The sequence below is a fragment of the Gavialis gangeticus genome, unplaced genomic scaffold (assembly GCF_001723915.1).
Source record: "Gavialis gangeticus isolate Ggan-Ray unplaced genomic scaffold, GavGan_comp1, whole genome shotgun sequence".
Taxonomy (NCBI): domain Eukaryota; kingdom Metazoa; phylum Chordata; order Crocodylia; family Gavialidae; genus Gavialis; species Gavialis gangeticus.
In genome coordinates this window covers 37,000,377-37,023,215 of record NW_017729022.1, presented here as the reverse complement: position 1 = coordinate 37,023,215, position 22,839 = coordinate 37,000,377, and the positions used below count along the sequence as shown (strand labels likewise).

Sequence of the window (22,839 nt, the reverse complement as noted above, 5' to 3'; positions counted from 1 at the left end):
GTGGGTTTCTTCTTCTTGTACCTGCTCCCTGCTTGTCTCCCACCCAGATTCCCACTGCCTGGGAGCAGAGACAGAAAGGAGTAACCCATGTCTCACTGCCACCACTGTCCCTGGCTAACAATGGCACAGTGGGAGCCCCAGAGCTGCTCTCACACCATCCCAGGCATGGGGTACAGGAAGCAGCTGTGCAGGTGCTCGGCTCAGCTGGGAACAGCAGCAGAAGCATAGGTTCCTTCCCCCATTGCCTGCTCTCAGCCAGCCAGGGACATCTGAGGGAGGGCGAGGAGAGAGTAGGAAGGAAGCTGCCTACTGCCACACTGTCCCAGGCCAAGCATGACATCCCACACAGCTACTCCCCATGGCCCCTGGCTGGAGTGGGGAACTAGCAGCTCTCAGCCTCCTGCCATACCCAGGTCATCAGCATCAGTGAGCAGGTGCCCCCTTAGTGCTCCTGCCCCCCTGCTCAACTCCCTGGTGTCCCTGGCTGCCCCAGAACTCCAGCCACACTGTGGCCCCACATCCTGCCATGCTCTGAACAGCAGTGTGCCTCACCGCCTTTAGAAAAACATAGATCTGCCCATGCCCAGCACCAACCGAAGAAGCTAAGTTGGGCACAAAATTGTTATGCAGATAACCTGACACTGCACAGTTTCGGTAGCCATGCCCAGCATAAATTGTTTAGCTACTTAATAGGCAAATGCAACATAAAGTGTTTATCTATTTAACAGGCAATTCACTATTCTTGCCTTTGCTCTCCCAATCTGTCTGCATGCTGACATTTGCGGAGCTCCTGCAGAACAAGTCTAAGAACAGAGTGAGGTAGAGCTTTCCGGTATATGGATGCTTTATATCCTGCTGCTACAATTCAACGTATCAACCCTCTATAGGTACAGTGAAGGAATCCAGTTTTACTGTGAAATGCACTAGAAATTTTTCCAGCCTCACATGAAGACCAGCAGCCAAGGGTTCTTTACTCAAATTAGGTAAGACAAAACTTTAGTAAAGTTACCACTTTCTGCTGTTTGAAAGAGGAAAGGATCACTGAATACTCCAACACCAGCACTGTTCTCAGCAGCAACCTACAACACATCAAAATAGTTACATTAGAGATTTTAGAAGATGTACACGACAAATACATCAGACAAATGCACAGTGAAATCTATATTTGTTGAATTATGCCCCTATTTACCTGAATCCAAGATGACTTTGAATTCAAGATGACCCCCAATAATTTGATTCTAGACACAGAAAGGTATAAATTTGTTATAATAGTCCACGTCTAGAATTTAATAATTGGAGGGTCATCTTAAATTTGTAACTCCCACCCACTGTTGTGGCAGGAAAGCAGCAGCAGGGAAGCAAACTGTACAGAAAGCAGAGATGAGGGGCCAGGCTGGGGGGAAAGCAAGGGCAGGGAGCAGGCAACAGGTGGTATGGGGAGCAGGAAGCCTGACCCCTTCTCCTTTGCCTCTGGTGTCTGCCCCCTCCCTCCCCCCCGCAACCACCTGCCTCCTATAACTTACTTCTACTGCCTGCCTGCTCCACTGCTGCTTTCTCCACTGCTCTGGGAGCACGGGGAGCCCTAGAGTCACTCCAGCCCTACGTTGCAGGAAGCAGCTGTGAAGGGAGCCCAGCTCAGCAGCACACAGGTTCCTCCTTTCCTGACCAGCTCCCCTCCCCACTTCCCCTGCCTTCTTCACTGGCTGAGAGCAGGCTGGAAGAAGGAATCCATGTCCTGCCAAAGCTGCTTCCTGCAGTGTGGGCAGGAGAGGCTTTGGATCTCCCTCATGCCTGTAATAACTGAGAGCTGAACCACTGCTGCCAAATGCTGTGGGGAGCCAGTGTGCAGGGAGTGTGGCTAGCTGGAAACTGTAGCAGTAATGCAGAGATTCTGCCTTCCCTGCCTGGCTTCCTGCCAATGAGGGAGATGAAGGGATGGGTGCCAGGCAGCAAGCAAACTCTGGAAGCAGGACTCTGCATGCTGCTGATGTTGTTCATGGCCTAGCCAGGGTCTCTGAACAGCTGTTCCTCAGCTCCCAGTGGTCTGATACTCAGTTCTAAGGTGAGGCATTGTTTTCCCATGATGAACAGGGTGGGTAGGGGGAACTCATCTTGGAACTGAGGAAATGCAGTATTTATACAAATGAATACCTGTTTTTCAGCTTAAATGGTCTCATTTACATTTAACTTTTAAAGGACAAAAACATTAAATATAATATTTCTCAAACAATACAGATTCACTTTAGGAAAAGCCCGTTTACTTGCCAATGCCCATTTTCTCTTTAGAAGTATAAGGGTTTCTGAGCAACTGCAACAATGTATGGACTCACTGTTTGTGTCGTGCATGTGACCACAACATGGGTGGTAAGGCCTGAATACTAGGAAGATACAAGCCCAGGAGTCAGGAGCAGGCAGGGTCAGGAGACCAAAAGTAGCAAACCAGGAACTAGAATCATGGGTCAAGGACTAGAGCTAGATACAACCAAAAACTAGCAGCCAGAAACTGGGAACTGGAAGCCAGGAACCTGGGTACTCGGAGCCAACAGACCAGGGACAACACAACAGGAGACTAAATAGGGAATTCAGAGCTCGGACCTAGGCACAGAACTGGGAAACATGGCATCAGGAAAGCACAGCAGGAACCAAAAGGGGAAACAGGAAGCCAGACCAAGAGTAAGGACTCAGCAGCCAAAGAAGAGGTCCTATCTTGTTGAGTATTCCAGCGGCTGCTGCTTATATCCCAGCAGCCACCTCCATGCTGATAAGTGGGGCAATTAAACAGCCCATTGCCCTGACTCCCAATGGCAATTTAATTTGTAACAAGTATGAAAATCCCTAAGCTGACAGACCAACTTGCTGGCAGCTAAAAATGAAGAGTGCTCAGTCTGCCTGTGCCAGCTATTACTACTGGGGAGAGCCACCAGCCCTTCCGCACAACAAATTTGATGCCAAAGGCTCAGATTTGACAGTGGTTAAATATCCTCAGTTACTACACCAGAATTCTGTTTCACTTAATGAACCTACATGACACTTTACCAGTTGCATAAGCGGCCCTTTTGGCATAGTTTGTGGTTCTATTACCCTCAGTATTCACACAGAAGAATATGCATATATACTGAGCATGCTTAGCAGGGAGGCAAAGCACTGGCCAGGCAGGTACTCAGCCATGTATGCACAGTAGCTGTACACACAAGTCTTAAAACTGTAGCTGTAGTCATGTCTGTTTACACTACAGGAGGAAAAGGAAGACCCTCCTGTGTTTTAGCTTTAGGAGTTCAGTGATTAGGGCACTTGGCCAGGAAGCCAACAATGTTAATGAGAAAGAAGAACACATTTAGGACACAAACTAATTCTATAGATTTACAAAACTAAACAGGATTGTAGGGAATTACAAAAGAAACTAGAATAGCCAACTAAGGCAATGACAGTAGTGTAGAGAGCATACTGAAGTACATGTGGGAAAGCATCATTTTAACTGCACTTACACATTGATTGGTCCTAGATACACTGCAACAACTTGGAAAGTTTTCTAGAAATACTTACTGATGGCTGGCAGATTTGATAGATGATAGGATATATTATGACAGGGAAAGAAAATAATGCTGAAGACATTACAATATCAAAATATAAATAAATCTAAGGGTATGTACTCACCTTAGTGGTATCAATTTTGATGACCACAAAAAGATATAGTGGAAACAGAAAAGTTCCAGGAAGGACAACAAAAATTATTAGCGGCAAGAAGCATTTTCATATGAGGAGAAAATAAAATGATTAGGACAACTTAGTTTCGAATTGAAATTTATTATAGAAAAAGAGGAACTATGGCATTTTCAATAGTAAAGAGATTAGTTATATACACCTGTAAACGCTCTATCATGATAGGAGAAAAATGAGACATGAAATGAATTTGAAAAAGCATCAGATTAAAAACTAATATATGAAAATAAAGATTTGCAGAATGTAAAATTAACTTGTAGAACTGTATCATAAAATATTAGCATGGGAGACAACATAATTGGATATAAAAGAATATTAGACTTCATTAAATGAAAGCATCCTCTACAGTTAAACAAGCTAAGATAAATATTTATAAGGAATATTAATTCTTACTGTTTGAGTCATAAGGCTACAAGTAATTTCTTACAGGCAGGAAAGTCCCTGCAGACATATATTATTACATAATTATCCATCTTGAGAGTTTTTTATAGCTTTCAGTAATGGCCTCTGACAAATAATGGGTACCACATCAATAATTTCTGAAACACCATGGCAATGGATAAATATCTACAGAAACACATAACTATCCATTGAATGGATCTGGTATAATAATACAGTGATCCTTTATGACTGAATTTCCATTTCATTTGAATGATAGACATTAATGTAATTATCATTGTCTACAAAGTTTTCTTTCCCTGTCAAGAAGGAAAATTAAGACTCATCCTACTGAAAGGAAAAGTAGAAATATTATTTCTACTTAACAATAACAATGAACCAAATCACCTACATCAGAGCCTACTACCTAAAAGAGGGAGTGCAGATTGACCTTCTGGGTGGCCACATGTATAAGGATGAGAATTTCCCCACATTATTAGCACTTTTATCTGCATATCTGCTAGTACCATACTGACACAGATCCAAAACTGGGTCAGATCAAAAGGGGCCAGGCAGTACAGAGACAGTGTGGAGCCACAGCAGCTGCCCGCCCCCAGCTGCCCCATACTTGATTCCAAGGTAAGGGACTTCCCTCCCCCCGATCCCCCCATGATAAATGGGGACAAAACTTAATCTTGGAATCAAGTAAATATGGTAAGTCAATTTAGTATTTCAGTCTTTGACATAATCTCATCCTGTACAAGGTAACACCAGAAATCCCTTCCAAACCCATGCTTCTGTGATGCAACCAAAGTATCATGTAGTCCAACCCCCTACAGAGATGCAGGATTTGCTGTCCTTAACACCATCACCAAACAGGTGTCTATTCAACCTCTTCATGAAAACAACCACTGAAGGAAAAGCCAGTTTCCCTAAGCAGTCACCCTGAGAGGGGTACAAGCATCAGCTTTTTTATCAGAGTAAGCAAAGAATCAATCATGTCATCCTAGCTATTAGCTGCAATTAAAGGACCACAGCTCATCTGAATGAGAATGACATGCAGGTATAACAAATCAAAACTTGTTACTAGAGGGAATATGGTGATGACAAAGAGAACTGCCTGCAACAACAGGGGACAAAGTTTGGTCCATGCAGCAGAGAGTGAAGCCACTGGTGTTCACAAGAGGAAACCCCCCCAACACACATTTGGCTATCATGCTAAGAAAGATTCCTGTAGAAATTAAGGAATAGAATGTGTGTGCCGAAACTGTAATAATGAATACTGACTAAACTAGATGCTGCTATGCTATTCAGAATTTTATATCACACCACATTTGATGAAGGGTTCATCAGTATTTTAGACGCAAAGCATCCTTCCATAATTTCTCTAAACTTGGTGGCACCCAGACTGAGAACCACTTGTATTGCTTGAGCTGCGGTGCCATTGACACTGACATTGCCAGGTAGAATTCCCCAGCCTGCCTCATGTATAGTCTGATCAGAAAGGGCTAGAGTAGGACCTAATACATGATGTTCATCATATAAAAATCACTCCTGCTGCAGCCCTTCCTGGTCTGACCTGCCTCCCCACCCCCACGCTCCTCTGACAATAAAAGGATACAAGGCAGTTCCACCTGGCGGTGGAGTGGTAGCTTGGAGATTTATCTGTGTGTTTCTCTAGACTGCTGCACCAATGTTGACAGGTCATACTGTCCCACACACCTCTGTTCCCAGGATCACCATGGGGGGTGGGTAAGATTAGGAAATGCTGCAGCATGAGCAAGCACTCATGTCTGGTGTGCTGTCTCAGGCTCTGCGTGAGATATGCAGGGCAGTTCACCTGGCCATGGCCATAGCACCCATGCTGTAGCACCCCTGAGAAAGGCTTAAGGCACCCCAGCTGACAACTACTGGCTTAAGGCCGAAGCAAATGGTCCTTTTTTTCTTTTTTAATGAATAGCTGTGAAGCAAAAGTTTAGCTACAGGAAACTGAAGATCAAACAGCATTTATTTCTGTTGTCATAGATACATTGACTCCCTTATCTATGTTGTTATTACTCCTAGCATTCACAACAAACGGCTTTCTCAAAATGCTGGTATTATTAAAATAAGCCATATTTCAATTTTTACCTTCTAACGTGTATACAAAATATGAAAGGAATTCTTTGCATTGTCTTAATCACAGCCTGAAAGACCTAGAATTTTCACATAGTCTTAAGTTGTATGAAACTGCAGCATATGAAAGCATTTCAAGTCTAGCTCCTTATTCTGTTATAGAACTGGCATGTAAAAGCATTCCTGCCAGGTCCTTATGAAAAAAAAGTAAGTGGTAAAAAACAGCATGCATTGCCCTCTGCTCACAAATGTGGACAGGAGGACAGTATTTTATTTCAGGCCATTTCACTAAGTCACTCATTATCACTGTATTCAAAGATTATTTTTGGGGGGTGGGGGGAGGTGAGGAAAGAGGAGTTTAAGAAGGTGCAACAAAGTCAAGGAAATATCTAGCTTGTATACACCATAGCTATGGGAATGCATTTATTGATTAGCAGTGGAAATTCACAGTAATATTTCAGCAAATAATTTTAATGGGAAGGAAGAGTAATACAGCTAACTTGAATTTTAGGGCATATCAAAGTAAAACACCATGGTTTAAAACACCAATTCTCAACCAGAGTGTTGCAAGATTTTGTTAAGTGTGCCATGGGCTGCCACTCAATTTTATCACTCTTACTATTGCCATGCCATGGGGTGCCACTCTGTGCAAACCCAGAGATTTCAAATAGGAACCCCAGCTTCCAAAATCATTCTGACCTGTTTTAGTCTTTCTGAGTTCTTAGTCAAGAAGAGACTATAAGCTGACAGTTGGTATTTCCGTGAAGTGCCTTGAGTCTAAAAAGGTTGAGAACTACTAGTTTAAAGAACCACCTAATGGTTTTAGAAGCAAGAGTCTCTTTTGCAAAAGTAATGTAGGAACTTAGATTAAACACTTCTGAAAAAATAACCCTTGATTTACTATTCCACAGAATGTTACACATCAAACAGGATGATAAAAACAAAAACATATTTATTATGTTTTGATGTGAAAACACTAAGCTTTTTTAAAGAGACTTAGTACAGTTGATTAAAATAATCTATTAGTATATTTATTATATTTAAGAGGTAATAAGCACATACATCAGGAAAGTATTGTGTTTGCCTACTTTAATCTGAAATATATGAAAACAAGCAAAATGCAAAGTACAAGAATGATTTAATAAGGATTTTACCTTAATTTCATAAGTCGTTCCAGGGTTAAGATTGGTAAGAAGAACTTCCAAACTATCCGGTTTTGCTGTAACTTCTGTATAAGTAGTTTGCATCCATGGACAGACCTCCTTATATTTAACAATATACGATATAATCCTCCCATTAGGATGTGGCGGTGTATTCCAAGAGAGCAGAATTCCTGCAGAGCCCACTCTTTCACCCGCAAGGAACACAGGGGGTCCAGGATCTATGAAAACAAGTCTTCAATTAAACTGTCAGGTAACAATTTGTATAACTTCCTATTTAGCATATAAAAATAAAATAATTTGCCAGCATAAACTTTTAAAGCTCCTAAAGTCTAAGCCTCTGTTAAATAAAAAGCTTCTTTCTCCCTGGTTCAGTCTTGAAAAAGGTGATTAAATGCCTTGCGAAATACCAACAACATTCCTTTGTAAGAATGCAAATAATGGAATGCTCAAAATCTTGACAAACAAAATAGAATTTGATGTTAGTCCAATTTCTAAGATATATTATGACATGTTACTTAGATTCATATAAACTACACTGGAATTTGTGGCATTTTATAATGTATGATTCTCATCTACTTGCCTGAGAAATATCCAATGCAGATATGTGAATATGTAGCTTGTAGTGTTTTACTTTGTGATACAAATAATATATTAAAAAGTATGCATTTCTGAAAACATATCTGTTCCTAACAAGCAAGCTAAAGAATGAATACAATTGGCAATCATAATCACCTTTAACTTTTTTTTTTTTCAAGAAAGAGGAACTCATTCCTCATTCCTACCTATATGTTTTCCATGTAAAAAATGACAAAAAATAGTTTAATATTTTCACAAAAACTAGCAATAAAAGTAGTCTTAAACTCATTCCTGGTTGAAACCTTTAAAGTAAGATTCTACATGTTTTAAGTAATAAAACAAATATTAGTAGTTACTGAGAAGTGAAAAATCATAAGCAACTTACTTGTTACATTTGTTGTCACTGTTCTACTGACTGGTGAACTGTAGACTGAGGAAGAAACTGAAGAAACTGTCACATTGTATATTGTTCCAGGAGTAGTACTAGAAAAATCAGCCTAAAACGCCAAGAAAACTGTGTAAGTCTTTTGCCACGAAACAAATCATCAGAAAAAAAGCTTTTAAAGAAATATTATCAGTCAACATTAAGAAAGATTTTGTGATATGTTAAAATAATAAAAATAGTAGCTTACACTTGTTTGCTGCAGTATAGCATTTTACAATTGTATTTAAATTACCCACCATAAGATTTGTATAACATACAATATTAAAGAACAACAAAATTAACTATTAATTTTATTACAGAATCAGCTGTCCCTATCTGTCTGTCTATCTGTGGCTTTCTGTAGCACCCATCATTTAAGTGACTCAGCTACAGGAAGCATTAGAAAACTCTGCTTTTCTGAGGAATAAAAGTATATGGCTGTTGAAAAACTTCCAAGTTCCCAGTGTTTAACCTATCTTATCTTTAAAATAAACATCATAAGCTTTAATAGTAAATATTTTTTATGAAATACCTGTGGTTTTGCAGTTCCAATAAAAAACAAAAGCAAAACAACCAGAAATGCCATTATTATTGTTGTTATATTTTTCCAGACAGGAGAATCAAAAAGTGCTCCTATTTCTTTTTGATGGCTTACCAGGGAAACGTTGCCTGCATTAATGATTTAAAGCTAGATCTTCCTCGCAAGTACACAATTAATGAGCCTGTATTACTCAATAGCTCTGCCCTTCCTTTGTTAAACTATTCATGAACCCTTGGATGCCTGGCTGCAGGTTTACAGCAGACTTTAAAAAGACAAAGTGCCATACTGTTGTTAAGGTAACAAACCACGGATGCTGAAATTTGCTTGGACAAATTTGGCATTAGTATTTTTGAATTATCATTCTGTTAAGAAGCTGAAGAAAAAAGTTGGTTATTTTTCCTAGCCACACCATGCTTAAACAGAAATTGACCGTACTATAATAAAAATTCACACCTGATACTGCCCTTCTCCAAGTTCTAGGATAGTAACAAAACCATGCTCAGGAGTAAGATCCACTTGAAACCTGTCTACATGTCCATAGGGTAGTCTCCAGTGCAGAGAAAAGAAATATGATGAAATGTTAAAGGCTCTAAGTCCTTCTGGCTTTGCAGGTTCTAAAAGAAAATTGTGGATTAAGAACAAATTAATCTAAACAAAACTATATGAAAATGCATTACTGGTTACAATGTATTATAAAAATGCCCATCAACAGTTATACCCAGTTCCCCCACTATATAAGGTACTGACCCTTCTCTCATCACAGCCAACGGCAGAACATTGGATTCTATAGGATAGATCACACTAAGGGTACTTAAACCTCAAGCATGCACATCTTAAAGCTCATTAACTCATGCTAAGTGCCCTCTGTTATCTCAAAGTTATGCCACTTCAGACAAGGGTTAACCCCGGGCTATGCTACCTAAATCATGTCACGGTAATTTCAGCCTGTGCCATGGAGATGAATTGCACAATTTGCAGTTCTCCAGCATCCCAAGATCCACTACTTGCAGCTCCCCCCAGCCCAGAACAGGGATGGAGCCCAGGTGTTGTGGCTCCTTGCTATACCTCTACTATTTCCCTGTTGACACATTCTTCTGTTCCTGCCAGACTTAATTATCCAGAACAGTCCTACCCATTTCCCTCTGCCTTCCTGATGCTCCACCCCTTTTGCAAACAGAGGTCAAAATGGTGCAGACAAGTTCCCAATCCATGATTCTTTTTTGTTATTCCAATATTTCCTGTCATGCTGAAGCTCCTAAAATATCCACATTGTAATAATCATAACTTGTGTATTTCAAGAGATTTTAGTTACATCTTTTGTTGTACCATATTGAACAAGAAGATTCTAATCAATTTATGGTTTCTGACACAAAATCCAACTCGGAATTCCAAAACAAAATCTCCTTAGTTGTAAGTGCAGAAGGTGTATAAGTTCATTAATGAAAATATCAAATGCTCTCAACACAATGAGATCAATTTTAGCCCCCACTTCTGACCTCACCATTCGATTCAGTGTATAACCAGTAGAGGCAGGGTTGAATGAAGCCAGTCATGATGTAAAAGAAATCATGAAAGTGGAGATAAGGGCAAGTGGTAGCACTAAAAGGGTCACAGGATCTGCACTGCTACAAAGCTCATAAGCAATCTGGAGAGAAACTTGTTAAAGCTAATTTTGAGGAACTCAAGCATCCTGGATTCCAGTGGGTATAAAGGTAGAATACAGTCATTTTTGCTTGCCAGCCTTGGGCTGCTTATCTTAGTAGGACAGTACACAACCTTGCCACAACATTCCAGTTTGGAAATGGAAATTTCTTTGCCTGAATTGCATGCTTATATGGCATTCTTTATTGTCCTAGTATTGGACTTGCATCTCTGTAACTGAAGCAGAAATGCTAACACCAACAGGATTACAGAGGAGGCTCAATTAGAAAGAGTACATTATATGTAAGGGCCCAAATATGGACTCCAGTGCCAGGCTTGGCTAGACAGGTTTGTCCCTGTGCGCACTGGTGACGTTTAGGGGTTGCATGTGGGTGCACGTGCACGCCCTAAGATTGGCCATGCACACCCTGGAAGTGCCAGCTGTGAAACTGGCAGAAATCCACTTCCACTTTTGCTGCTGGTGGCTCTGCATTTGGCAATCAGCAGCTGGGGGGCCCCCCCCCTGCCACATTGGCGATCTGGTGCTCTCCCAGACTCAGGAGGCAACAGTCACCCATGCCTGTGGGACAGTGGACAAGGAAACTCTTCCCAACCTAGGTCCTGCAATAGTTATAGAGACACTTCACAAAATTTATTCCAACTTCCTCAGCAGACAATTTACATACAACTTACATGCAGATGACATGGATGAAGGAAGTTCTGCTAAATGACAACCCCACTTTCTCAGCCTACAAAGATGATAAACTCTTCACTACTGAGATGCACACTCTTCAAAACAAATGATACTAGTTCTTTTGCAGCAGGCACAGAAGTGAAGAATTAGATTTGTCCTAAATGAGTCACTCAATATACAAGATAATACCAAACCCTGAAGAATTATCTAAATGGTTGCTTTCCCTTCTGGAGTATGAAATTACAGAAACTTTACACTGAAGGTCACTTATAATTATAAATAGCATGGACAAATTTAAATTCTTGTGCTTTTTTTTTTTTTAAATATGGTAGCTTAACCTAATTTCTCTGTTTATTCAAGACAACAGCAGAGGATCTGGGGGAGGGGCTATAGCCACCCCAAAATTCACCTTAGGCCCCCACCCCCTATAGCCAGCCCTCCCAGCACTGCCCCTACCCTACAGTGGTCACTGTCCACCCTGAACAGCTGAGCCCAGCCCACTCATGCTTGCAGTGGTGTGGCACTCCCAGCCCAGCTGAATAAGTATGTTTGGCCGGAAGATGTAGAGGTCAGGCCCCCCAATTTTATGTCTAGCCCATGTCAGCCCACGATCAGGAAGAGGCTGGCGCTGCCCTGGTCAACAGTAATAGCCCCCAAAAAACCTTATATACCCATATCAATATCCATGCCAACTAAAATATATTTAATATCCAGTTTCCGTATCTGTTCTATAGCTTTATTTTTCAGTTATATTTCTTATAGGTGAACATCAACTCACATTAAGACTTCAAAGTATTTAATAGCTTTTGTCTAGCACTATTAATTTTAATGGTAGTCTACGGAAGGTTTAGAAAAACTGATAGGACTCTATATTTTGTAAACAGAAACCCCAGTTCTGCCAATCTTTAGGTATGTGAGTTACTTTTAAGTATGTAAATAGTCCCACTGTATTCAAGATGACTGCGGGTATACCTGTTTCATTATACTTAACAATAATTAAATCACAGTTAAATCAAGAGTATATTGAAACTGCAACTTGTAAAAATTCGTATGCAAGTCCTCTGATCGCAATCTAACCTGCTACAGACAGAGATAAAGAACAAGTCTCCCTCTATCTGGCATCAGCTAAGGTGAATAATTACTGTGAAACATGACTGCCAGTAGCTGGCACACTGAAATTTGATTTCTACATGCAGGAATTGCTTGAAAGACTTTTATAGTTTTCTTTCATAAGAACACACATTTTAGTTCAGTGGTTTAGTACTCAAAAAAAGAAGGGAATATCTATAAAACACTCCACAAGAAAGGGTATCTTAAGCCTCCAGAATAGTAAAATGAACATCAAATAAATCTTAAACAATAAACCAAACCAATCTTAAAAAGATAAAACAAAGATTATAACCTGTTATATATACCTGAGTATGTATACACTTGGTATACTTCTCAAAAAAGGCCAACAAATGGCAGATAAGAAAGTCAGACTTGGACAAGAGTAAAGGCAGAAAGGTGCTATAGTTTCTAGTTACTGTGCAAACAATATGAAGCAGTAAGGTATTCCACTTTAATGGACTAAATAAAAGCACAATAGATATGGCTTTGAGAATCATGTTCTTTTCATTAGCGTACGGAGATCAGGAAATGCAGAGCACTAGATACTCTGCAGTGTGTTAATTCAGCACTCATAATTAAATCAAGAGTACACAGGATGAAAGAAGACCTGTGGAAAAAAAATCAGGCATAAGTTCAGACTGGAAATTCTCTTCTTAAAAGCCCAGTCTTGGTTGCAGTGACAGAGGAAGCCAAAAAAGAACTTGATTTGGGAGGGACCTAACTTGACCCACTACTTTCAATGAGGCTGCACACAGTGCCTCAAAGTTAAGCATACTCATAAGTCTTGGAGGCATCAGGCAACAACATGTTAAAAAAAAAATCAAATCACAGCTTAAAATTGCATTTTTCAGAAACTACAGAAAAAGAGACTCCCACCACAACATGCTGCACAGAGTGCTGTGGAACACCAATCTCTCCAGGTGCCCAATACTAATATTCATGCACCACTGCTGAAGGCAAAGCACTGTAAGCTGCTCCAAAGCACTGGGTCTTTCAGACACAACTCTTAGTTCATTCCCACAAACAGTCAGAGAATCTAATGAATAGAAGGACTGTTGTACTCAGGCTGCCAGAAATCAATGTTGCAACTGCTGTTGGCATGATGACAAAACAAGTTGCTAAACACAACAGGTCAATAAATGTCCAGACAGCTCAATACACAGGCCTGAGAGTGACAACCAATACCATGAATATTTACTCAAGGCCTCTCACAGGCACAACCTATATTTGTCCTGAATGAAGAATCTCTTGCCAGAGTCTGATATTGGGCTTTCCCTATTGCCCACTGCTTGTCTCCTGACTACTCCCCAGCTATGGCTACCAGAGACCTCACTGCTAGCAAAGGCTGTTTCCCAACCCAGCTGTCTACCTGTCGGTCCTAGTTCCTACCTTCCTACAGTCTTCTATCCACAACCAGATCCCCTCTGGTTCCATGCTTTTACTACTATTTGCTAGTCATCTGTAGCTCTCTCCTGAGCCAAGTTTTCCGCCAACCTATTTTTTCTGCTGCTTGGATGTGGCATTAGTAGTTAATACAGTATCCATTAAGGAGCCACCAGGTTCAACACAACACATACACATTTTTGCTTCCATGCAGATCCCTATTTAGAGAAAATAATGAAACAGTTTTGCTGGTTTTAAAAATTACAAAAGCAGTCAAATAAGAACCATTTGCTTTTATTTTTTGTTTACATAAAACTTGTGTAGCCTCATGCTTTATTTTCAAATCCAAAAGATATTTGTTTCATGCTTGATTTTTGTTTCATTTTTCATTTGCATTAAAAATAGTTTTACTGATATAAATCAGGTTGCACAAGCAAAACAGAGGGCAGAATTTCTGCTATATAATACTTTTACGTAAAATATATGTTTTATTAGTTTTGTCCAGGAAAATATGACTCCACTTCTTATACCCATTTTCTCTAAAGCATTAACTTAATATTAAGCTTCTATACTTTAAAAAACAAGGCTTTTGTTAGCTTCATTATCTATAGTTAGGCCCTTTCCTTACAGTCATCTCTTCACCTAAGTTAAATCACTCCTGATTACATTGCCATAAGGAAGAACAGAACCACATTCCTAAGGAACGATTTCTGGATATCTGAAACTCTGCCTTTAACTTCTCTTCCCAGGACTGAAAATTGATGCTGGACAATCAAAGTATTTGCTCTTTTTGTGTAAATTCCAGCCCCATTTCTTTAACCTGTTATTATGTTACTATAATTGATGTATAGGATCTGACATTTTAGCACTAAAAGTTAATTTGTTCTAATTTGAGCTTTATAAGCATTCTAGTATGCCTGCCTGAAGAATGCTATATAAATGCAAATCACATTGTATTGTAATAAGATGAGAAATCAAATCATCATAACTTGTGAAACCTCAACATAGTCTAGTAACATTGAATGAAAACAGCTCCAACAAAGATTTTTTTTCTTTTTATAATTACTAGTGAACCCAGCATCATCAAGACCAGCAGCACTAAAGTGAAAGAATGTAAGAGAGTTTCAGATTTATTTAAATTTTATTGCTATGTCTTTAAGGTGCTTCAGTTAATGTTTATGCATTCTGTCCAACTGTAGCAAGAAACCCTTTTGTCTGCCCCCCCCCCCGATGTGAAGCTCCTCCATATGGCAGAAGCCCTTCTTTTAATATGTTCCCCTTTTTGGAGATGCTTTCTCTTTTCTACCTTTTCTTCCTTCCTCTCTCTTTTTCTTTTATCATTATCATTATTATTTTTATAAGGTGTATTTATAGTGAAAAATAGAGCTTGTAGATGCTTTTTCAAATGTACTTTAAGTTAAAAAGTAAGTTGTACCATGTAACAATGTTAGCAAGAGCAGGAATCTCTGTATGGAGCAGGTCCCTGAATGAATCATGGTTGATTGTGTAACACAGTAGCTAGTCTGGATAAGTATGTTAATGAGCAGCAATTAACACCTACAAAATCAGAGACCAAGGAGAGGAAAGAATCAATAAAGAGCCAGGAATTCCCAGAAACTTAATTGTTAAAGATACGGAAGACCCCGTTTGAACTAATCAGCGCTGGAAACAGACCCTTGGGGGCTGAAATACGCCTGATCAACCACTTCCAGAGCTTTATTCATCATGGCAGTGAATCAATCAAAATTCATCAATGGACTCCTGAGACTGCACCTACGTGACCCCTGAGGCTGACAGCTGCCATCCAGCAGCTACCAAGAGGGACATCCCTTGAGGTCAATGACCCCTGGATTGGGTAAGCCCGAGAGTTGGGGAGTCACCAAAATCTGCCAGAGAGGGATAAAAGGCAGTGAAGAATGACCCCCAAGGGCACCCTCTTTGACCTGACCAGTACCCTGCCTGTCCAGCCAGAAGGACCAGCCGGTGACCCCCGTCTGCAGCAATATCGCACTGAAAGAAGCCTCAACTGGCCATCGACAGTGGACTCCAGCGCTTGGGGATAGGTATATCTTGATATACAGTGCTTAGTGTTCAGAGCTAGCTACTGTGAGTATGTGTGTGTGTGAATGTGTGCACGTCTGAGAGGATCAGCACCAAGGTTTATGGTCTGACTTTTGCATCAGTCCAGTAAACTAGAATTTTATGATGATCCTGTGAGTTGGTGCATTGTAGCCAACACAATGACTGTTAATGGGGCTCAAAAACAATCTTTGACACAGGAAAAAGAGCCCAGGTCTTCTTTCCCTTCAAAGGCCACTGCTCTAATCACTGTGCAAGTCTTTCTCCCTCTTGCTCAGTCCTTCTCGCCAATGAATTTTGAATTCTTTTCTGTACCATAGAACATTTACAATAGAGAGGGTGGATATCTCATCCAGCCCAGAATAAGCTCTTTAGGCTTGTGTTTAAAATACTCTATAGGGAGATAAGAGATGTAGATTTGTACTCCTCAGGAAAAGGTAAGAATTTACCCAGGTTTCCAATATCCTGGACGAGTACTTTACTCCACCTAGCAGCCTATGGGCCTCATGCAGCCCAAGAGGTTTATCTGCATTTCCAGGCTCCCAGTCTCTTCAGCTCTGACTGCTGCTGCCACTAGATCTCCAGGTTCCCCTTCTTCCTACAGCTTCTGCTTCCTTCCTCTGCCCTGGAGGTAGGATGATGCTGGGTGGCCTATAAGGCTGAGCAAGCCTGTAGCTGAGCAGTCAGGGGACTAAACAGATAGAGTACTGGGATATGTTTCTGCCCCACTGAGTAGAAGGGCCCAGGACTAGCACCAGGAGTCCCACCTTACCAGGGCAGCATCCAGTTTATTGAGCCACATACCTCCTGACTTGTATCCCTACTTATATCCCTACATATCTCCCTGTATTAGCCAACCAGTGAGCCACCTTCAGGACGCTACTAGGGAGAGCTCTTGACACCTCTCCAGTCTCAAAACATTGAGTCATTGCAACCAATAGGTGGCTGAGGCAGTTACTTCTGATGTCACAGTATTCTCCCCTGTTTATATTTACACTCTTACCCGTGATTTTTATTTTACATTATATTACAGTGGAAGTAAATCTAAGCAAGCATCAGGGAAACGCACTCTTGGAAGTGATATCCCACCACTTCTTGAAAACAACCCATGAAGGAGATTTCACAACTTCACTAAGCAGCTTCTTCCAGTGTCCTACTGTTTTGACAATGAGATTTATTTTTCCTGAGATTTTTATCTGAACTCTTTAGCTGCAGTTTAAACCCACTGCCTTGTGTCCTGTCCTTTGTGATATGAAAACAATTGTTCTCCTTCTTTATGGCAGTCTTTCAAATATTTAAAACTGATATTAATGCCTCCCTCTTAATCTCCTTTTCTTCATATCAGACACACCTAAAATTCTCAGCCCGTTTATCTTCTCCCAGTTTCACAACACCCATCTTGAAACATGGTACTCAGAAGACTGAAATTCCATTGTACCAAGTGCTGCCATGTACTTACAGATGCACTTTTCATGTTGTATCAATGATATGTGCTAAGGACCGCAACAAAAGATAATTTGAATTCTTTCTTCAAATATTGCACTGTATAAGCTCTTGAACATTCCTCAGAATTCATCAAAAATCTCAGTGTCCAGAATGACAACATCTGCACTATTCATGTAAAGTTAGATGGTTTATAATAAATATATATTGGTACTACTTACTTACTCATTTGCAGGTATGCAGGAGGAAAAAAATGTACTAACCTGTTAGAATTTCAGTGTGCATGCTAGCTCCTTGAGCACTTCCTCTTATTCTCTGTATTGTGAAATTATAAATGCCACCAGCAGTTAGACTGGTAACTGTGAATTCAGTCAGTGCTCTTGAAATGTTATATTCTTTTATGAATGTGTTGTTTGACAGAGATGCTTTATAATATGTGAAATTGGTCCTTGTTGGATTCCACATTAATGTTGCAGAAGACGTGCTGGCCATCCTTAATATTAGGCCACATATTGCAGCTGGTTCTAATTTTTATAAGGAAAAAAAAGAGATATAGTAAGACACAGTTTAGAATGAGAAGGAAAGTGCACTTAAATGTCCGTTATACTATTCTGCTAAAATCTCCACCTATTTGCAAACGTTTTTCAAAGGAATGTTTTTAAGTTTCATAATATAAAAGCATAAACCTTATGAATATAGTCTAGCTGTGGATACAAAGTAACTGATGTGGATCTGCTGCCTATGGAGAGAGGGCAAGACCTGGGAAATGACTGTAGTCAATGTCATGTGTAGTATGTGTATCACGAAGCTTATACGAGAAGATTCCAGGCCTAGCTCTCATAGAAAACTAAAGATACTTAGAAGTGTTGAAGGATGAGAGTTTAGCCCTTCATAAAAACAAATCAGTAACTGTTTCCACAGTAATTTAAAATTTAGAAATATATCATAGACAATACTATTTTATAAAATATTGCATCTATTCACTTAAAACATCAATATATCAAGCTATCCAGGGGCAGTGATCAGTTACCAAAAAGATAACCACAAAAGGTCTCCTTGTGGTTACCAATTAATTCTATCATCTAACAACTTGTGCCTTATTACAATTATTACAATTAAATTACAATTAGAAAACACACTCTGAGATTTTCTGAAGATAAGCATAAACAGAATTATTTAACTTAGTTTACAGGCAGATGCTTCAAGCTTAATTTATTAGCATAATCCCTTTCAGAGCTTGATTATTCTGTGTGAAAAATGGGCAGGGTTTACTGTTAAAAATAAGGGGAAATGTATCCACAATTAAATCCTAGCCCAGATAGATACTTCTCCTTGATACTCATGAAAATATTTACATGTGATGTGACTCTGTAAGTAAGAAAAATGATGACTCCCTCCACAAGATGCATTTTGCATCAGTAGAAATCTCAAAAACTGGGGTTGGCTATTCTCTAAGTAACTGGTTGATTAACCTCCCTGTGCTTTTAGAGAAAGCATGCTAAAGCACACTGTAGATTAAGGAGTTATGAGCCCAACAAACCATGCAAAGTGCATAAGAGGAGTGAGGGGGTTCAGAGATGTGTTCATTAAGGTTGGGCACTGGGGGAGGGTGATTTACTTTTTAATTAAAGCTGTCTGCTGTTTACCTGTGTGCAATGCAGATCTAATATCAATCTACTTCTCCATGACTCCTCTCTAAACATGTCCTCCTTTTTTCATGCCATTCTCATAATAGGACCCCTGCCAGCTTAATGGAAACAAAAGGGAGCAAGATACGATGTTTACTCTCTGCAGCTGCTAAGCCATCTGGAGCACAGTTTCCCTTCTCATTCTCCCAAGTATCCCATTGCCCTGTACAGGGGCAATCCCTCACTCTAATTTTCCTATTTTACGGGGATTTTTAGAAATATGAAAATACTTCAATACAAAGTACAGAATGATAGCAACAGCATCAAAAGCAAGGTACACAGTATTTAAAAGGTGTATTTTATATTCCAAGCTTATCCTCTTCTTTTAATATGTCTGTAACTGAGCCCAGAACTGTTAGTGCTGTCGAGGGTTAAGTATAGACATTCAAAAGGCCCCTGGGCAAAAGCACTCTAATTATCACATTTTACTTGAAGTGCTATAAGTTAGAGAGGGAATGAACTGGACAGAAATTTGCTCTTAGGTGGGGTGAAAGGCAGGGGGGGCTCACTGCTTGCGTGCACTGGCCAAGGATAGCAGACAAGGATGCTCATGCACACCTCCCAGAGGCCCTTCTCCCTGCCCCCCATCAGCTGGTGACTGTCAGCAGCAGTGGAGGAGAGGGGAGAGGCAGAGGTGAGAAGGGGAATGGAATCCTTCCATCACAAGAGCCACCCCAAAATTTCCTGGCTAGGATCTCGGGGGGGGCTGGGCTGCGTCCATACACAAGGGGGCTCCCTCCCCGCTTTCCCCGGCTTCTTGACAGCTGCAGCCAGGTGCTATAGTGCAGGGCTGGCTTTTAGCCATGCTGGGATCTGGGGCTAGGGAGACAACAGACCTCTCTGTTCCCCCCAGTTTGGCCCCCACCAAGACCCAAGCCTACAAGCTTGTGGCACATAGCAAAAAGGCTCTGTTTCCACCCTTCCCTTGCTCCTGTTTGGCATTCCCCCCCCCCGCCTCTTCGCACAGGGAGGAGTCAGAGCCTTTTCTGTCTCCTCTCTGTGACAGCCCAGGGATGGGGCTGGGCTGGTACTCCTCTGGAGCAGCTGAGCACCAGCCGAGGTTAGCAAGCCACCCAGCGAGGTGCCCCTGGGATAGCGGTAGAATGCGACCTACACTGAACTGAAATGGATGCATTACAGATGTTAAAAAAAAAAAAAGATCTAACCTAAAGCCCTCTGAGGGTTAACTTAAAGTGGGATCTGCCATTTTTAAGGCACTAAGCACTGTGAAAATCTGTTCTGTTATAGCTTTAAAGTGCTTTCTGTGCACTTAATGCACATTAAATGTAACATCTGTACCATTCTCTGAATTACCAGTGCAACTGGGACTTTAAGTTGTCCCATAGTCTTCATTTTACACTGACTGATCTTCTCATCTTTTGTAACCACACACACACACTTTTTATATATACACATCTCTCCCTCCCCACAACACACTGCGTATATATAACTGATAAAATGCAGCGCTTGTGTGTGTGTTTGTGTGCATGCATGTAGTAAATGCAAAAAAAAAAAAAAAAGAAAGAAAGAAAGAAAAACTGTAAGTTATTTCCTCACTTGTATTAACTTTTTTCTCTATAGCTGTACTGGAATCCAAGCCATTGATTGTCTTTAACTGAAACAAGTACTCCATTCCAGGTATCAGATTTTTCACTACAGCTCTGTTGCCATAAACAGTTGTAGTAAATAGAGTTTCGCTGTTTCTCAAAAGATAGGAAAGCTGCAGAAGAAAAATATATTCTGAAGTCAAACTTTTTCACTTCAAATAGTAATGTTGAAAGATGCTAACTAATAGCTTATAACAGAAATAAACTATAAAACATATGATACTGTAAAGGCAAAAAGGTTTCCAAAAGATATAGCATTAAAGGTTGCGCATTTTGAATTACATTTCACAAGACTCTACAACATTTATTTTTAAAGAGGGAGCACTGTCTAGTAGATAGGGCACTACTCTAGGAGTCAAAACACTATTCCCTGCTCTGCTGCCCACCCTTTCAACTGGATGCTTATCATACCGTACTTACCACACTTACTTCTGTGTGCCTTTTCAACCTTTGCCCACCTTACAAATCAAGTCTGTAAGTTCTTCAAGGTAAAGCTACCCATAATTATATACAAAGGTGTAATACAAGGGGGTACTGATTTCATTTGGAGCCTCCAAAGGCAACCATAATACAAACAATAAATACAAAAACTAACAATACAGCACTAAGAACCTCTTTCTTACTTTAATCTAGACTTGAAAAGGAAAAGATACTTGTTGGGAAAATTAAAGCCAGTTTTCATATGCTTTTTCTTCATGAAACCAACCACTTTACTCTACCTAACCTTCCTCTATCTCTCTATAAATAAATAAAGGAATATCTAAAACACCATTCCCATATAACAGGAGCAACAAGGATTTTACCAGAAGATAGGATGTATTCCAACTCCCACTAAATATTATGGTAAAATGTCAAAGCCACTAAAAAATATTTCAAGAACATGAGGCAAGGTTTCAATAGGATATGGTGGGTTGAAAGGAGAGGGGCATGACTTATATTTCATTTTCTTGAAGTGGGTATCAGCTTTCATAAGCTTGGCAAATGTCGTTTTGTATGTCAGCAACTGAGTTATCTCCAAATGATAGTGTAAAGAGTTTATACTGCTTAAGCTTTTGATTTCTATTGCTATTTACATTTCATAATGTATTAGTCTTTATATCATGGCAACTGAACAAAGACTTCAATAGGGGATGCATTTTCTAGGTACTTAATATGCACAGAGTATCATAGAAAGCTAGGGTCGGAAGGGACTTCAGGAGGTGATTTTGGTCCAACCCCCTGCTCAAAGTAGGACCATTCTCAACTAGATAATCCCAGCCAAAGCTTTGTCTATCTGGGTTTATGAGAACTTCCAAGGATGGAGCTTCTACCATCACTCTGGGTAACCTGTTCCAGAGTTTTACTGCCCTCCTAGTGAGAAAATTCCTCCTAATATCTAATCTAAATTTCCCTTGTTGCAACTTAAGACCATTGCTCCTTTTTCTGTCTTCTGCCACCACTGAAAACAGTCTAGTTCCATCCTCTTTTGAACCCCACTTCAGGTGGTTGAAGGCTGCTATTAAGTCCCGTCTCAGTCTCCTCTTCTCTAGACTAAATAAGCCCAGTTCCCTCAGTCGTTTCTCAGAAGTCATGCCCCTTCAGCCCCCTCACCATTTTTGTTGCCCTCTGCTGGACTCTCTCCAATTTGTCTATATCCTTTCTATAGTGCGGGGCCCAAAACCAAACACAGTACTCCAGATGTGGCCTCACCAATGCTGAATAGAGGGGAACAATCATTTTCCTTGAACTACTGGCAACACACCTACCAATACAGCTCAGTATGCCATTAGCCTTCTTGGCAACCAGGGCACACTACTGGGTCATATTCAGCTTATTGTCCACTGTAACTCCCAGGTCCTGCAGAGCTGCTGCTCAGCCAGTCAGCCTTCAGCCTGTACCAAAGCATGGAATTGTTCCATCCTAAGTGCAGGACTTTGCACTTGTTCTTGTTGAGCCGCGTGAGATTCCTTTTGGCCCAATCTTCCAATTTGTCTAGGTCACTCTGAATCCTAGCCTGAACCTCTAGCACGGGTTTGTCCAACATATGGCCCACAGGCCACCATGTGGCCTGCCAAGTCGTTTTCTGACGCATGAGGTGCTGCGATGAGAAACAAAAGTAAACACTGTTTACTTTCATTCCCACCCCTTGTCCCTCCCCCAGCCCCTCAGCAGCTTCCTAATGGCTGCTGAAGGGCTGGGGAAGGGACAAGGTTCCCACATGCACTGCGTCAGCTGGATGTTGCAGACGTGGTGCAGTTCCTCCCCTCCCCATTCATTTCACGGTGTCCCTTCCTTCCT

At 40.6% G+C, this 22,839-nt stretch overlaps 1 protein-coding gene across 6 annotated transcripts in view; it reads right to left on the bottom strand.

Moving 5' to 3' along the window:
* Nucleotides 1-22,839, bottom strand: part of PTPRQ (protein tyrosine phosphatase, receptor type Q) — a 245,877-nt gene that overhangs the window by 175,022 nt on the left and 48,016 nt on the right. For all 6 annotated transcript variants that reach the window (XM_019514795.1, XM_019514789.1, XM_019514790.1 and 3 more), the window contains exons 16-21: nucleotides 20,513-20,675; nucleotides 17,531-17,791; nucleotides 9,371-9,531; nucleotides 8,338-8,449; nucleotides 7,368-7,594; nucleotides 1,010-1,079 (exon numbers count right to left, since the gene is read on the bottom strand). In XM_019514795.1, the coding sequence (XP_019370340.1) occupies nucleotides 1,010-1,079; nucleotides 7,368-7,594; nucleotides 8,338-8,449; nucleotides 9,371-9,531; nucleotides 17,531-17,791; nucleotides 20,513-20,675 (994 nt within the window). The remainder of the gene's footprint in view (nucleotides 1-1,009; nucleotides 1,080-7,367; nucleotides 7,595-8,337; nucleotides 8,450-9,370; nucleotides 9,532-17,530; nucleotides 17,792-20,512; nucleotides 20,676-22,839) is intronic.